General features: G+C 41.3%; 1 protein-coding gene across 4 annotated transcripts in view; it reads left to right on the top strand.

The window, feature by feature from the left end:
• The window catches only part of EVC2 (EvC ciliary complex subunit 2), a 156,110-nt gene that overhangs the window by 48,197 nt on the left and 91,017 nt on the right, over positions 1 to 16,896 (top strand). For all 4 annotated transcript variants that reach the window (XM_075930754.1, XM_075930753.1, XM_075930752.1 and 1 more), the window contains one exon: positions 2,278 to 2,429. In XM_075930754.1, coding sequence (XP_075786869.1) covers positions 2,278 to 2,429 — 152 coding nt within the window. The remainder of the gene's footprint in view (positions 1 to 2,277; positions 2,430 to 16,896) is intronic.

Genomic DNA, 16,896 nt, shown 5'->3' with positions numbered 1-16,896 from the left:
ATGTATGTGTTTATGCCAGGGATGGGCAATAATTTTTTGCTGGGGGCCACTTCAGAAATTTTTGAAGTGGTTCCGGGATGCACTGGAAGCAGTGGGGTCTCAAACAGAAGGGGCGGGGCCAAGATACTTCGGGTGCCATGATTGGTCTGCGGGTGGGGGAGCCCCTTTGCCCCCCGCCTCCCAGGTGTTCCCTAGACACCCATGTCCTTCGTCGGTGGGAGGAGATTTTCCATGCTCCCCCACTTCTAAGCCAATTAGGGCCTAGGGGCGGGGGTAGCGCAAGAAGTTTCCTCTGCCCTGATTGTCCTGGGGGCAGGGTAGTGTGCGAAGCCTCCTCCCGCCCTGCCAGGGGCACTTCTAAGTGCCGTGCACTCCTTGACGGGCGGAGGTAGGACAGCGTTAACTTTGCGTGCTTTCCCCTGCCCCCAGATCCTAATTGGCCTGGGGGTGGGGCCTCCGCAGGCTGGGTCATCCTACGTGGCAAGCCGGAAATCCGGCCCATGGAGGCCCTTTTGCCCACCTTTGGTTTAAGCAAATGTGAGGATGAAAGCCAGCCCACATTTTCTTCATGCTACCTGGAGGAGTTACTGTGATTTATTTGCTAATCTGGAAGATTTAACATGTTTCTTCCTGCTTCACACATTAACTTCTACAATTTCCTGGCTCACTTATTAAACTTCGTGTGTGTGTGTGTGTGGGGGGGGGGGGACTTAAAGGTCTGCCTTTCTTTTTAACTGATGGGTGTGATATTTGCTGATCTCTGCTATAAAATGGCTACTTTCACACAACGTCTCAAGTATTCATTTTAGTCTGAGACTTATTGACTGAAGGAGAGAGGGAGTTGCCCAAAGCTGAACTCCAGTGTATTAGGGTAACACAGATAGGGAAGACCTTAGACAGGGTAGGGAAGACTATGTAAGAAAAGTGGGTGATTTAAAACCCGTTCTTGGGCCAGAGTTCTAGGAAGTGTTCCAATGTAGCATGTCAGATTTCAAAGGCCCAGGGGGCCTAGCTGACACAGTTATTTTGCTGAATACCTTTATGTAGTTTGATTTGTACAAATGTGCATTATTTATTTCCTTTGTCTTTGTGAAAATGACTGTGGGCCTTGTATCCTTTCTTAACAAAGCATATTTAAATGCAAACTGTAAAGCACAAAATAATCAATTTAAAAATCCCCCTTCTCCTTCTTTGTGATGTACAAATAATGTCTGAAACTCTTTTTAAGTTGTTTTATTCAGTGTTCACTGTTTATTGTAATTATTTAAATTAATATATTAGGTCCTCATGAACTTCTCTTTGTGGGATCATTGAAGGATCTGATTAGAAAAGTTACAGGAGGCTATTTAAAATTCACAATAAATATTTCATTTGTTGTAAAATAATAGTATGTTAAGAGAAAATAAGTTCTGTACTTACATCAGTGTGTGTCATGTTTGAAAAATGGCTCATAACTTTTTTATTTCTCTTTGTTGGAAGAAATAACCATACTCAGTGAAAATAGCTTACATCAATGACCTTTTATGAATAAAGCATGATACACAAATCATAAAAGTGTAGCAGACTGGTTCCTGCACCAGAGATTTTAAAAGGTTTTCATTTTTTCTAAGTTTATTAATCCTTAATATCAAGGGAATCCATGTATAGTGTATATTAGCTGAATTAGCACTTTTCCTCTTTCATAAAATATGTGCCAACATCTGTTGGTGGAAGTGAGCTACATAGCAATAATCTTTTTTTGGGAAAAAGCTTTGTGTGGCTCCAAAACTTGTCCTTCCAATAACAAAAGTTGGTCCAGTACAGGGTATTACCTCACTAATCTTTCACTCCCCTACCTGGTACCCTGGGACCAACATGAGGACAACACCAGTGCAGACATAGAATTGTGTGATTTTGTTCAACAACTGTATATAAAAAGTTGTGTATCCTCTACTGGTCCTAGGGATTGAGTGTAAAATAACTGAATGAAGCTGGTTCAAAGCCTATTGAAGCTAAGGATAAACTCCTATTGACTTCAGTGTGCTTTGGTCCTGATTCTTAAAGATGTGTAGGTGTTGTAGTTCTCATTATTGAAATGCCTGATTTAGGAGCCTAGGATCCTAAATCACATTGATTGTTTTCATCAATTAGATTCCTCATCAGTTGTATACCAAAACATAGCATCCATGCAAACTCCTATTAAAGTAAATGGGAGTGCTTTCCCTGACAACAATCTGAGTTGTATCCACACTAAGAGTTGATCTATTGTAATGTGTTTACTTTTTTGTGTTTACTTAGGAGGATCAATATGAGTATATTTTGGATCACAAACTGGAGTATTCACAGTTTAATTCAGGAGATCCCTTTAATGAAGATACCATTATGAATGACCAGATTATTGAGATACTGGCTTTTGAAGACTCTAAGAACATGCTTCGAGCGTTAGAAGAGTAAGAATTCACTGTTACTGCATTATACTTCATACCAACAAAACATCTCCTACACATGATACTGAATATGTGTCCTATAATTCTCTCTCCTAGAGTCCTTTCAGATACATCTCCACTACATGAAGCTGTCGACTCCTTTAATAAATTGGCACCCTTGGTAACTAATATAGGCATATTTTTAAATTTCATTATATGTAGTAATTGCTGCTCAAGCTAGATTTTCGGCACGTTTTCCAAGACAAACACACTGTAAGGGTTTGTCTACATGGCAAGTTAGTGCATTGCAAGCCAAGTTGTGAACCTGCAGTACAGTAGCATGTTGTGCAGTAAATGGTCACATGCACTCTAAAGCACACTGGGGGTTCTATCAGACACTTTGGTGTACTCCCATGAAATGTTTGCTGTGTCTGTAATGGTGTTCACATGAAGAATTAGTGGAGGGTGTTGGCCGTCAGGCAGGGTTGTTCCTGCTCTGTCCATGATGATGATAACCAGAAGCCTGCTTGTGTGTGTGCTCAGTGATGTATGCTGTGTTGACTTACACAATTAGTCGCCACAGCAGACCCGAGAGAGCCTCCCAAAGACTGCAAATCAGATAAGGAGTGAAGGTGCCTGAGCAGGTTTATTGTTAAGTGAAGTACAGCTATCCACTACGCATATGTATGTACTAGTAACAATGGACTGTCTCAATCAGTGGGAGACTCCCACTGCTCCCCCCCTCCCATCAGACAAAGACTGACCGCCCCCCAAGACACCACTTTATGTCCAGATACAAACAAGTTACACATCGGTCCTGTCATGTCAGGTGGCCATCCTCTGATATTGTCAGGTTACCACTCTCTGACACTTCTTAGATACCACCCATCACCATGCACCTCGTGGTTTGATTAGATCATCTCTATCCACCATGCTGTCATTTTAGACCCTTTCCTGAACCCGAGTCTGTTTCTGTGGGAGTGTTGGTATCTAGGTTGTTTTTAATGAGCTGGTGTTACCATCCCTTTGGAATGTGCTTTCAAGGTGACCAGTACCAATTACTGTTCTACGTCTGGACCTAATCCCAATTGGTGTTTTAGACTCTGAGCCCTGTTCGTGCCAAGTTCTGTGAGTAAGGACCTGCCTCTTGATTATAGCTTAGCTTTGCTTTATGTTAGCTATGTTTTATCCATTGTTAGCTAGGTCTCAGTCCCCAGACCAGGCCTTTGCTACATGGGCTTATGTTTTAGGCCTTCATCTCACTACACAGGGCAAGTTAGTATGCAGTAAGTTCATTCCTTGACTGACTGCTCCAAAACTTGTAGACAATAGGGATGTTAAATTGCAGCTAATTGAGTAGTTGATGGAATTTAAATGGACTACTTGATTACTCGATAAGGTGGGGGAGGGGACGTTCTCTACCCCCACTGCGACTCTGCCTTTTAAATGTAATTAGAGCTATCTGCCCCATACTACATTTGAAAGGCAGAGGAGCAGTGCAGGACCTGGCACAAGCTTTGGACCTGGCGTGAGCTTTGGACATGTAAAAGGCAGAGCTGCAGTGCCGCTGCACGTCTGCTTCCTCTGCCCCCCCACTGCAGAGATGGTGCTGGGGGGGAACCCGTTTGTAAGCTGGTTTCCCCCACCCCTCCTTGCTGCCTCTGATATAAAGGCAGTAAAGGGGAGGAGAAATGCGAGTAGTTCACTCAACTACCTGAGAAGCCTAGGTTTATTGGGTAATCGACTATTCGACTACTCTTTTTACATCCCTAGTAAAGACTAACCTTCATCAGGCTGCTTAGAGAATATTCACTATTTCTGGTCTGAGCTCCTTAAGTGTACAGTGTTCACTGTGCCAAAACACAGGAAGTTGGTCCAAAGCCTGCGCACAGAAAAATGTTGCTGAAAGTCTCTTCTGCACTCATTGTGCACATTTTGCCTTTAGAATAGCATGACCTTGTTTCTACCCAGAAAAAAAGTCCTGCTGTGAGTTCAGGAATTTTTGTGCAGCAGTATTGCTTGGAACAAAAATGTTCAGTTTCATGACCTTAGTGTTATTTTAAATACCTGGATCCGAAACTAAGGAGTGACTATTTGCAGCTTTCAAAGGAAAATTTTGTATATGTGGTATTAGAAAAGGCAGTAGACAGGGGCTAGAAATCCTGCTTATTTTGTTGAAAGAGAGGTCAGGATTTTATGACAGACACATAGCTATTGAAGGTCATCTCTTCTCTGGCAGAACTTGAGAAAAGGTCTGATGTGAGAACAGGGCAGATTTGTTTGTGCAGTCTCCTGATGACCTTCATAAAAGCGAAGTTGCAGGTAATATTCTGCAAATATAAAATAAAAATGAAATTACTACTATAAAAGCTGAAAGCAAAATGATGAGTGTACTGGACTGTTGATACATAGGCAGAAAATGGTTCTGGGTCTTTTCTAAAGAGTTACAATTCCTAATGAGCAATATCATTGCCTTTTTTATATTTTGTTTGTTTGAAATAAATGCAAACTTGATTTGTATAACGCAGTGCTAATGTGGAACCTATCCCTGTGAATTGCATAGCAGCCTTGACTTCTCTAGCTATTATAACAACTTCAGGGGTTTTTCAGAAAATGTATGTTTGTGATTAGTATGGGTAGCAAGATAAGATATGATTGTAGCTCATTTTAGGCTTAGTATATTTCTTTTGGAGACTAGAAATATTCAGCTAATTTAAAAATATAGACCCTTGAATGTCTTACTGCTCAAATATAAACTAGCCGAGAAAGGTAAATATTCTGGTAAATCTCTTAAATAGGAATGTTCATGTAACTAGAATCATACAGTGGATTAAAGCCTCGGTTTGTGTACATTTTGTAGGCATGTGCTATTTTAATATTCTTCATTGGTTTAAACAAACCTTTGTCTGTCTCTGCCTTTCACCTCTTTCTTCCCTAGATATTTTTATTTAATACCTTCCATTTCTGTGTTCTTATAGCTGCATTCCCTTATGTCTCTCTCCCTTTGCCCAACATCAGGTATATAGCTTGAGACAGTATTTATCTGCATAATTTTTTAACTGGATTGTTGATCACAGTACTTAAGAAAACCCTTTTAGAACAATAGCAGAGTTATTACACAGAGCACTGTTAATATAGCTAAGCTCTATTGGACCAGAGGAGGTCTTCTAAGAAGTCCTAGTGATAGGCTGGTTGCTCACTGGGCACACTATGCAAGTAAATCAAGTAAGTTCCTTAGTACCCAGGGTAACTTAAGTTCTTTAGTCAGGTTGGTTATTTTGAAAATATTACCCATATAGATCCATTTATCTCTGCTCATCAGACTTTACTTGGTGGTTTGGGGAATTCTGTCACTTTACTGTGTAGATTTACTTAGGATTTTAACATGCTGCACAAATGTTCTTGAATAATTTATACAGCATGTGATCTCTATTGGAATCACTTTGCTTCCCACAAGTGTACAGTAGCCCCTTCTGCTGTGAAGTGAAGCATCTGCTTAAGAGCGCACATGAACACAGCACAGGAGTTGAGGGCCCCCACAAGTGAAGAAGGCTTTCTTTGAATGCAATGGTAGTGGCAACTTTAGTTTAACAGATTGTCGTTATCTAATTTGGAATTTTTCTGGACACTCAAATTAAGTCCACTTTTCTTGGAAATATTGGAAGGATCATAGGATTTTTAATAACTGTGTTTCATCTCATCTGAGAGACAGCACCCTTTGGCAATAGAATTCTCCTCTAATATCCTACTGGAGCATTGGTTCAATATTATTTCAGAGGCAGAGTGCCTCATTAATAAATCACTAGCCTTGTCACACCTCGTTTCTCTCAGGAGCTCTCTTATCTAGGTATTGATCCAGTCAGTGCTTGCTTGCCTTATCTCTGATAATCTCACAGTGGAGGAGATCTGGCTGTTGACAAATGTCCCACATCTTTGTCTATAGAATCAAACCTATTGTTTGCAGTTGACAGTGCGGACATTCTTTGTGGAGTTTAGGAGATATGTTGGAAAAGAGAAGGGTTTGCATGGGATATCGTCAGTTTGTTTTTAACAAATCTTCTGCTAGCTAGCCAGCATTTCCCAAGAGTGGTGCAGAAAAGTAAGAGAGACTCTATATTCACTTAAGGGAAATTATAAAAGAATTTCTGCTATTGTCAACTGCTACCAAGGTATCTTCCCTCTTTATTTTAGATTAATTGCTTTTTTCTCTTTAATAGTATTCAGTTTTTTCATGCATTTGCAGTCAGGTATAGCATATGACATTGGTTTAATTAAAAAAATGCCTATCAGGACATGTTGTAGCACTTTTTACCACATAAACCAGTATAGTTCTATGAACTGTAATCTTACTGTAATATGAAAATGGCCGAGTAACTAGAGACTTCTCTGTGATAAAAGTTAACAAACGTCAACAAAATCTCATTTGGAGATAGGAAGCAAGCTCAGATTTTATACTGATTTCTTCTGATCACTGCTATCTTGAGTAGGCTTCCTGTGTCTGACACATTGATCCCTCCTGGTGTAACGATCTTTTTTTGTAAATAATGTTTATTTTTAGAAGTGTCCTGTATTATAAAGGAAATAATCCACATTTTGAAGAAACAGATTGTTCCAAGTAGATTTTCTATTCCACTTCCTCTGTTTCATGTGGGGTTCACAGGAAAAAGAGAAGTACCAAATATCAACATAAATTAATGGGTGAGAAAATAGGTGATTTTTTCAGTGGCAAACTAAAATGATTTAGTGCAAGTTTCAATGAAGCAATGCTATCCTTGTCAGCTTCCTATTTCTGTTTAACCTCATAGACTTCAAGGCCAGAAGGGACCATTATGGTCAACTAGTCTGACCTCCTGCACAGTGCAGGCCACAGAACAGCATGCATGCACTCCTGGAATAGACCCATGACCTCTTGCTGAGTTAGGCTATGTCTACACTTGCCAGTTTTAGCCCAAAAAACAAACCATACTAGCATCTCCACTGGAAATCTACATTTTGCACTTAAACTGCCAAGTTAGTTAAAATTAGTTGAAACTGTAATAAAAAATGACATTGTCAGACTCTAATCTACTAGAGTTCTTTGAGGGGTTCAACAAACATGTGGACAAGGGGGATTCAGTAGAGAAAGTGTACTTGGATCTCCAGAAAGCCTTTGACAAGGTTCCTCACCAAAGGCTCTTCAGTAAAGTAAGTTGTCATGGGATAAGAGGGAAGGTCCTTTCATGGATTGATAACTAGTTAAAAGTAGGGATGTTAAATTTAGTTTAATCAACTAGTTGATGGATTTTCCATCGACTACTCGATTAGTCAATAAGCGGGAGAGCTGCAGCAGGGTTAGCTCCCAGTCCCAGGAGCTAGCCCTGTTGTGGCTCTTCCTTTTAAATGTATTAAGAGCCAGGCTCTTAATGCATTTAAAAGGCTGAAGTGCAGCGGGGCAAGTGGGAGGGGGGGACCCTGTGCAAGTGGGACAGCTGATTCCTGTCTTGCACTGGGTGCCCCCTCTGCCCTTTAGCCTTTTACATGTATTGAAAGCCTGCGGCTGTGTACATTTAAAAGGCTGGAGCATAGTGAGGGGACCTGGCGCAGCCGGGACAGCTGATTTCCTGGTTTGTGCCAGTCCCTCCCCCCACACACTGCGCACCAGCCTTTTAAATGTAAAAGCAGAGGTGCAGAATCTGGAACAGGGCGTGAGCTGGGAATCAGCTGATTACCAGCTCGCGCCCGGTCTCCACTATCCCCTGCCTCCCCTGCCCCCCACGGAGACGGTACTGGGGGGAACTGGCTTTTAAGACAGCTCCCCCCAGCACTGGCTTCTGCTCCCCACCTTTGTTGCTTCTGATATTGGTGGGAAGCGACTAGTCAAGGACTAGTTGAGCTTTCGCTTATCGGAAAGTTGACTAGTTACTTACATCCCTAATTTCATCAGGAAGCTTCATAGGTACTCACCTAGTTGTATTTCACAGGTACTTATCTAGCTTGGCCCGATGGTCTTTCCTATCCTTGATGCCCATTATAAGATACACTAGCTTTATATTTTTTATTCTCAGTAGATTCCTTCCTGCTTATATTTTCAAGTGCTAGATCATTGGCAATGAATGCTAACAAGAGGAAGCTTAATAAACTGTAAGTATGTTGTAATGGCATGCAGCAGGAAATCCTTTTCAGAGTACTTGTAGGTCTTTTCTGCTATGTCTGAAACAATGAAAGAAGAGCTGTGGGGATTGATTGCATACTCTGTGTGATGAGTGCTGCTAAGTAGAGCTCTGCAAAACCCTGAAATGACCATTTTTTTCAAAGATATCTGAACAGTTTCCAACTGGTTACCCTTACTCTGACTTTATTTATCCTCATTTTGTACATTTTTGCCTTCCCTCAGTGTAGACAAAGCTCTAGTTGAATATGGCACTTGATCCTACTCTCTGATACACGATACACATTGCCACTTATCTTGGCAAATCTCTAGATAATACATATGCACTGCAGTTGATTTTCTCTCGTGACACAGGGTAATGAGGGCAATGTATTGGAGGATAGGATCAACATATTTCCTGAGAGCTCTGGCAGGGAAGTCAAAAACAATTTACTCCTATATTAGAAGTTAAATTTTTCTTTCTAAATGTAAATTTCGCACTATACATCTCAATTTAATTTTCCACTAAGGAAATGGTTTCTTTTTATCACTGAATTCACATAGAAAGTAGGAATAAGAAGATCAGTTTGTCATTACATCTAGAGTTTGAAGTCACCAAATTAGAAATCAGAGACAAGCAGTTGAAAGTTGCTTTCCGTTTGAACACCAAACAAAGGTACTCACAGCTTCTGGGTTTAACAAATTGGAAAATTTGATTATAGATTGTAATCTCTTTGGGACAGGGACAGTCTTCGACAGTACCTAGTACAATGGGGTTGTGGTCCATGACTGGGGCCCCTCAATGGAAATAATTATGAATATTTCAATAATTGCATACTGGGAGTGTGTGCATAAGCACATGAAAACACACAGCATTTTAGCTCTGTTTCCCACAACTTGAGGGTTCCACATCAGTTGAACATTTACAAATTGCTGGAAATATAAGAATTAAGAGAAGTACACTGAATGTTTATCAGTGAGCAATTTCCTATAGACTTTGCCATATAAATAAGGTTTCAGGAGAGATTATTGATTTCTTTTCTCTTTTTTTCCCTAACTGCAGCTAATCCTAAAGATGGCCATTTTTATAAGGCTTTAATGTTGGGACATTTCATGGTAAAATACACACCACATTCTGTGGAACTAAAAATCTTCAGTAGAGCTCAGAAACTTTATATATATATTTTTAAAAAGCCAACTTTCTAGACTCTTATGACTCTTCCTATAACACATTTATGATTTAGCAAATAAACATTATTGCTATTTATTATGCATTTCATGCCTGTTTCAATCTGTATGTCAATAGTGATAAACTAGTATTGGCCTTTTATAGTTAGTGTTCTTCACTTTTTTTTAATGTTAGGGAGGTTAATGAAAGGAAGGATAAGATTGTGGTGAGGACAGCAGACAGGAAACTGAACAAGGTGGGTTCAATTCCTGGCTGTGCCATAGGGTATGTCTATACTGCAGTTTCATATAATCTGCATACCATGGCTAAGAATAGCATGGAAGATATGGCTGTACACATGCTCTAGCCTACACTGGCATATGTGCTGCTGTATTTTCACTGCTATTTTTAGTCATGCTGTGTAGGTTACAGCTGGTGTGGGTATGCCTTCCTGAACTGCAGTCACACCTGTGATTGCAGTGTAGAAACATCCGTGTTCTTCATGTGAGCCTTTAGGGAAGTCCTCCTGAGCTGTGTTTCAGTCCGCACACTTTGTCTGCATTGTGACTATAGGACTCAGTTATCAGTTCACAGGCAGACCAGTGGGGAGCATGTGAAGGCACCTTCCCACTCTTTGCTCTCCGTCTATTCCTTGGATGATTGCTTTAGTCTGTCCCTGACTGGATGGAACTTTGGGGGGGCAGAGTCAAGGCTCTGTTTGTTACTTACCCTTGTCCATTCTGCACCCAGCTATGTGAGAGAGGCAGTAGCAGCCCCATCGAGGCTGCTTTCCCTGCCCAATGATATAGGTTGTCAGTAGAACAGACTGACGGTGGAAATAATGTATGCACTTCTGGGAGGGGAGCAAGGCAAGACACAATCTTGTCCTCAGGCTGTCCAGGACTGGAACTGTCTCTTGCTATGTGAGTGTGTACACCCATTTCATAACTCGGTGTTATTATAATGCAAATACTAATAACTCACCAGCCTTCCACAACTAGACTTCAACATCTAGTGGAAGATAAGGTTGGTTTCATCATCGGGAGAAAATGTGCAGGGAAAACATGTACAGAGCTTCGCTCCCCTCTAGCCTTTTGAAGCCAATGCCTCTAGTGATCTTCATCTTCCTGAGCTCTGAAGTCGTACACAAACATTTTTAAAATGCCTGTCACAAGGAAACAGATTCTTTTTGTCTTTTTTTAAAAAGGTATCACATTTGACAGCTATAAATGTGATGATTAAAAAATTGTATCTCCCAAAATCCTATGCATATCCATTATTATCTGTAGTTTGAGAGATGAGCTCTGATAAATCCCTCCTCCCATACAGGTATTTTAATAGTTAATGAATGATTTTCTTTCATGACACTAGTTGCTTTGCTCTCTTCATTCATTAAATGTTCAGGGCTATTGAAAACATGAAATGTTCAGCCATCTCTACCTCTTCACATTTGACCCCTGGACTTCTCCAGTATTAGTACTCCTCTGGCAGCACTTTAAACCTTGTGCCTATTCAAGTGAGTTTAAAAAAAATCTTTAGCATCCTTCTCTTTCCATGTTTTCCCTTTTTTATTTCCTTTCCCCTTCTGTCATCTATCTCTCTGTGCTCTTTGTCCAACTGGATCTCTGATCTCCTTCATTGCTAGATTTCCATCTACCAATTGTGTTTCATTATCTTTCTTTTTTTGGTGTGGTGAATTCGCTCAGTGAGAAGTGGGAGATCTTTTAAACATGAATAAGATGAGCAAGAAGAGTACAAAGTGTGCAAGGCATTTTATTACCCCTGCCTAGATCTGCAGATGCACAGACTCTCAGGTTATTAACTTTTTCTCTGAATAAATATGTACTTCAAAGTGAAGACATGTATGACTCAGTCAGTTGTAAACATTGCTCTTTTGGGGGACTTCACCTGAAACTGCTTGCTTTGTTACTTATTAAAGGTTTGTAGCTAGGCGTGAATGATATGCTCACTATTGTACAAGACACAAAGGGCTAGATTGTTCTTTTCTGCCCCCGAGATCTGAGTACAGGGTATGGGGGTGGCTAAAATCACTGACACGCTGAGCTACATATGACAGTCTTCAGAAGTTCACGTGCTGGGTCATGCCTGCTGGGGCTCAGGGCTTCAGCTTCTTTGGTGAAGGGAGGTCTTGGAGCTTCAGTTCCATGGGAGGTGCCTGCCCATGCTTGGAGCTTTAGCTTTTGCTGCTGCTGTTGCCTCTCCCCAAGGCACTAAAGCAGAGGGCTCCTCCCTGCAGCTCCCAGGTGGTTGTCGCTGCCTCTCCATACAGAGCCAATGTTTGGGAGCTAAAGGGATGGCATGGCTATGCGTCCCCAGGAAGAGACAAGGGAGATAAATTGTTACAGTCCATTTTGTGGAGTAAGTCACTTTTTTCTCCCTCTCCCTCACATTGTGCCTGCCAGGCTGCTCTGTCTGTGGAGTACAGATGGGAGGTACAAAGCTAAAACTCTTCCTTATCCTTTTCCTCACCCTCCTCCCAAACCATTTGCTGATAAGAGGAGCATCAAGCTAGCAGCAATTCCTACTGTTTCTTCTAGAGGTTAGATAGACATCTGTCAGGGATGGTGTAGACGGAGCTTGGTCCTGCCTTGAGGGCGGGGGGCTGGACTCGATGACCTCTTGAGGTCCCTTCCAGTCCTATGATTCTATGATTCTGCCTTCGGCATCAGTCTGAGCAGCCCTTACTCATTTGAGGAGAGGAATAATCTGCTCCTCTTAGCAATACAGTAAAGGCTGTGAAATTCTAGCTCAGATTAAAAACAGTCCCTGCCCAGAAGAGCAGACAGTAAAGGAGAAGACAGGCTGGAATAACGTAGAGACCTTTTTCTAACATTTAGTTTTGTTCATTTCTCATGGGTATCACTTAATTGAGTCAGCAGGCAGGACTGGAAAGTAAGGTGAATGGTGAGTTTGTATCTGAAGAGTAAGCCCTCAGGCTATTTCAGGGTTTGCTAGACCATGTCTGATTCTCTTTATCATTTGCTGTTAGTGTGTGGATCCATGGGTTTTGCTGTCCACACACATTTAGGTTATTGGAATCTTGTTTATTTTTGCTTTCTTCTACTAGTTCAGTTGCAGTTTATACCGATGTTACTTATATTCCTAGTTCCCACTAAGGTGTGTACCTGCGCGGCCACACACACAAAATTCTTCCCTTGCCCCCACTCCCCTCTGAAGAGCCACGAAGCAGCATTCACAGCAGGCAGCTTCTTCAGCAGGCAGGGCCAGCTAAGACGGCGTGGTAAGGGAACTGCTAGGGGCTGCTGAGGCCACGTGGCAAGGGGATGAGGGGGGCAGGCCTCCTCCAGTGGCCGGGTCTGCCACATGGTAGGGAAAGCAGGAGCCTGTTCTGGTGGCTGGGGCCTGGAATGGGACATGCTGCATGGCCGGGGGTGGGGGTCTGCTCCAGAGGCTGGAAACGGGACATGCTGCATGGCGGTGGGAGTGGGGGTTCTTCTCTAGCAGCCAGGAACATGTGTGTGTTAATGAATTGGGTGCCACAGTGGCACACAGCCAAGCCAGCGCATGTGACCTCAATATTGATGCACAAGCCAAAACTGACTCCACACATGGCTGCAAATCTTAGAGGGAATACAGCTTATAATATCTGCTGAAAAGTCCCTACTTTCATTTTGCTAGGCTGAAAGGTACAAGTAGGGTTGCCAGGTGTCCGGTATTGACTCAGACAGTCTGGTATTTTCGCCTCCTATCTGGTAACAAAAATTCAGAAAATACCAGACACCTGAAATGTCTGGTATTTTCTGGGTTTTTTTCCCTGCCAGGAGGCAAAAATACTGGACACCTGGCAATCCTACAACACACTCAGCAACTGGGCCCAGCCCCGGCCCCTCACATCCCCCAGACCTCCTGATCTCCGCCCCTGAACCTCCTGCTTACCTGGATCCACAGGGAAGCTGCTTTCTGGCTAGACCAAAAAAACAAGATGGTCGCTGGCAAAAAGCTTAAAGACCTCAGCAAGCAGTGCCTTCCCTGGGTCTTAGTGCTCAGCCGCTCCCCTCTTGCTATCCCTATTCTGACTTGGCACGCACTTAAAGGGGCCATGCTGTTTTAATGCTGTTTTATTTATTTATTTATTTATTTATTTATTTATTTGCTTAATAACTCTTGGAGTCCTTTTTTTTGTTGTTGTTCAACAACTTCGGTCTCCCCCCCTTTTTTCCCCCATCAACAGAATTTTTTCCCTGGTGTTTTTTGTGTGTGGGGGGAGGGTTTGTGTTTTTTATTAAACCATCTGGCGGCCTTAGGTACAAGTGCAATTCATGTTAGATGTAGACACTTACAATGATATTCACTGCACAGGCAGTCATTGAGTGGGATCTGTCTGGAAAGCCTGATCTTTTCTGTGACTTCTTTATATTGCAAAGCAGCTGCACAAAAGAAAGATTGATACCCCATGCTTATGCTTGGAAACCATGTAGTCCCAAGTGAGTAGGTTTGACCTAAGGGAGTTTCCAGCGGGAAAGCCCTAAGGCTGAGTGAAGGTGGTACAATAATGCCTTGAAGAGGAGGGATTTCAACAGACTCAGACAGACAGGAGCTTGGCTTCCTCTTTATTGTAGACTGCTAATATCTTGGATTATATCTTTGTAAATGTGTAGTTTGTGGCTAGTTCTGTTGACGGGAAGAGAACTTATGTATATTTTTATAAATATTCAAATAACAAATATTCAAAATCCTGATTGGCTCACCAGTTTCTGCTTCAAATGAGAAACTGACTCAGAAGGCCCTAAAATCTACTTAGCAAAGGGACAGTACCACAGTCATATGAAGTCTGTGCATTTCAGAGATAAGTTCATACAGTGCTCTTAACTCAGCCCTCTTGCATGTAACAAAATACAGGACAGTGTAGCACTTTAAAGACTAACAAGATGGTTTATTAGATGATGAGCTTTCGTGGGCCAGACCCACTTCCTCAGATCAAATAGTGGAAGAAAATAGTCACAACCATATATACCAAAAGATATAGTTAAAAACAATGAACACATATGAAAAGGACAAATCAAATTTCAGAACAGAAGAGGGATGGGGGGGGGGGGGGGGTAAATGTCTGTGAGCTAGGTAAATGTCTGTGAGCTAATGGTATTAGAGATGATAACTGGGGAGGCTATCTTTGTAATGGGTAAGATAGCCAGAGTCTTGCATGTATGTATTCCAAAGAATGTATAGTAGCAGTCACATAATTAAATTCACAAGATGCCAATTAAAGTTACTGTGAGAACAATATACCTTCAGCCATATGTTATTGGGGTGAACTCTTCTGAGTTCTTACTAGTCAGTGAAAGTAGGACTGGTTTTGTGGCACACAATAATGGAAAGCAGTAGGAGATGTGGAGCATTTGCAATCAGTTCATCACCTCCGCAAATATACCAAGAGTGTGGGGGCCAAGTAAAGGAGCTAGTCTTGGCTGCATTGTACTCCTCTGATGATTGAAATAGGATGAGAGATATCTGGAAAAGAAATGTATATGTAATAACCTCATTGCTTTTGAGCAGATAGAGAACTAAATATATGGGTCTTTTCAATTTTATTTTCTTACTGGGGATTTTTATTAATGACAGGTTATAAGGCGCAATAGAACCTAATGTAGTTTTCACTGCCTTGGCCAAGTTACCATGACCTTTAAGTAGTGATTATCTGCACAGTAGCTTTGAAGCGTGAAATATACTGTGTGGAAATTACTTGTTTTCTGCTGTATTTACAAGAGAAATCAAAGATGTTTTAGGTGGCTCACCTAGTGATGCCTATAGCAGAGATTACTTGACGAATCCTATTATAAGCAACTGAAAACAGTGGTGTGTAACTTTGCCAAACCATAACTATTTGAGGGCTGAAATTTTCCATGCTGGGATTCTGCCTATAGCTGAATTCTTTTGGAGGACTTCAGAAAAAAAAATTGCTTCCTCCTTTCCAAGAATGATGCTAAAGAAAAATATTTGTTTTGTCTGTAAAAAAAAAAAAAAATGTGTATAACCATTTTATTGAGATGTTCATCTGCCCCCATGCTTTGGAGCAGTGGCAGTCAACTGTGGTTATGCATACCCCTGAGAGGACACAGAAGTCTTTCGGGGGGGGGGGGGGGGTGCAGTAACTCTTCTAGTTAATTGTATCAATTAATAACATACATAAAAACCTCTAGAAAAGTCAGTAAAAACTAAAATTTCATACAGTGGATGTATGGATGGATGCTATAATCTGTAATGTAGCTACAATATTTATTCCAATTGATTTATTTTAGAAATGTATGGTTAAACATGAAAAAAGTACACAACTTTTCAGTAATAATGTGGAATGACACTTCTGTATTTTTTATGTTTGATTTGTAAGCAAGTAATTTTAAGTGAAGTGAAACTCAGGGGTATGCTAGACCGATGAGACACCGGAAAGAGGTACAGTAGTGTGGAAAGGTTTAGAGCCACTACTTTGGAGCATGGATTTAATTTGACTGATAGGTGGCATTTGCATCAAAAATGTGCTTTTTGCTGTTCCTGTGACAGTGCGCCTAATTCTGGCCAACATGTAAACCTCTGAAAATCTGTTTACACATGCTCAGTGGAGACTTATTAGAGTTTGGCAGCTAAATTCTCTGAAGGTTGCATTGGCAGCAAGCATGCGCCTTCCCTTCATATGTACTGACTAGACTGTATAAGCAATAACCCCACAGAGCAATCGATCATGCATCATCCTGGGGCTGCAGAGGCTGGACCATAAGTTTTCATACAATTGCTCCTCTCACTCGCCCTGAGTTCCAGAATTCAGAGTAGGAAGATAACTCAACTCTCTTGTGCATTATGTGTGGCTTTTAATTGCATAATCATAAGCTATTACACAAGCAACCTTTATTTCAGTATTTCCTAACTTTTACTTATATTTTTTGAGTTGTGGGGGGCGATGAGAAGGATTTGTGTATACATACAAATATACAGTGTGTGTGCATTGCAAACCTGTTATTTCCGCACAACCCTACGAAGAGTAAAAACTATATTTGAAGAGTTAACCATGTTTGGTACTTCAAATACATAAGTGAAATAAGGTTATAGGTGCTATCTAACTTCATGGGGTTAGATGTGCACATTATAGTTGCTACAACTGATTTCATTTTTCAGTTGCTAGGTGTTACAGAACATCTGAAAAAAAGGCAAAATTAAATACACAG

Source organism: Pelodiscus sinensis, chromosome 5, assembly GCF_049634645.1.
Source record: "Pelodiscus sinensis isolate JC-2024 chromosome 5, ASM4963464v1, whole genome shotgun sequence".
NCBI classification, from domain to species: Eukaryota; Metazoa; Chordata; order Testudines; family Trionychidae; genus Pelodiscus; species Pelodiscus sinensis.
Note: the sequence above shows the minus strand (reverse complement) of the source record. Positions and strands in the feature narration are given on the sequence as shown.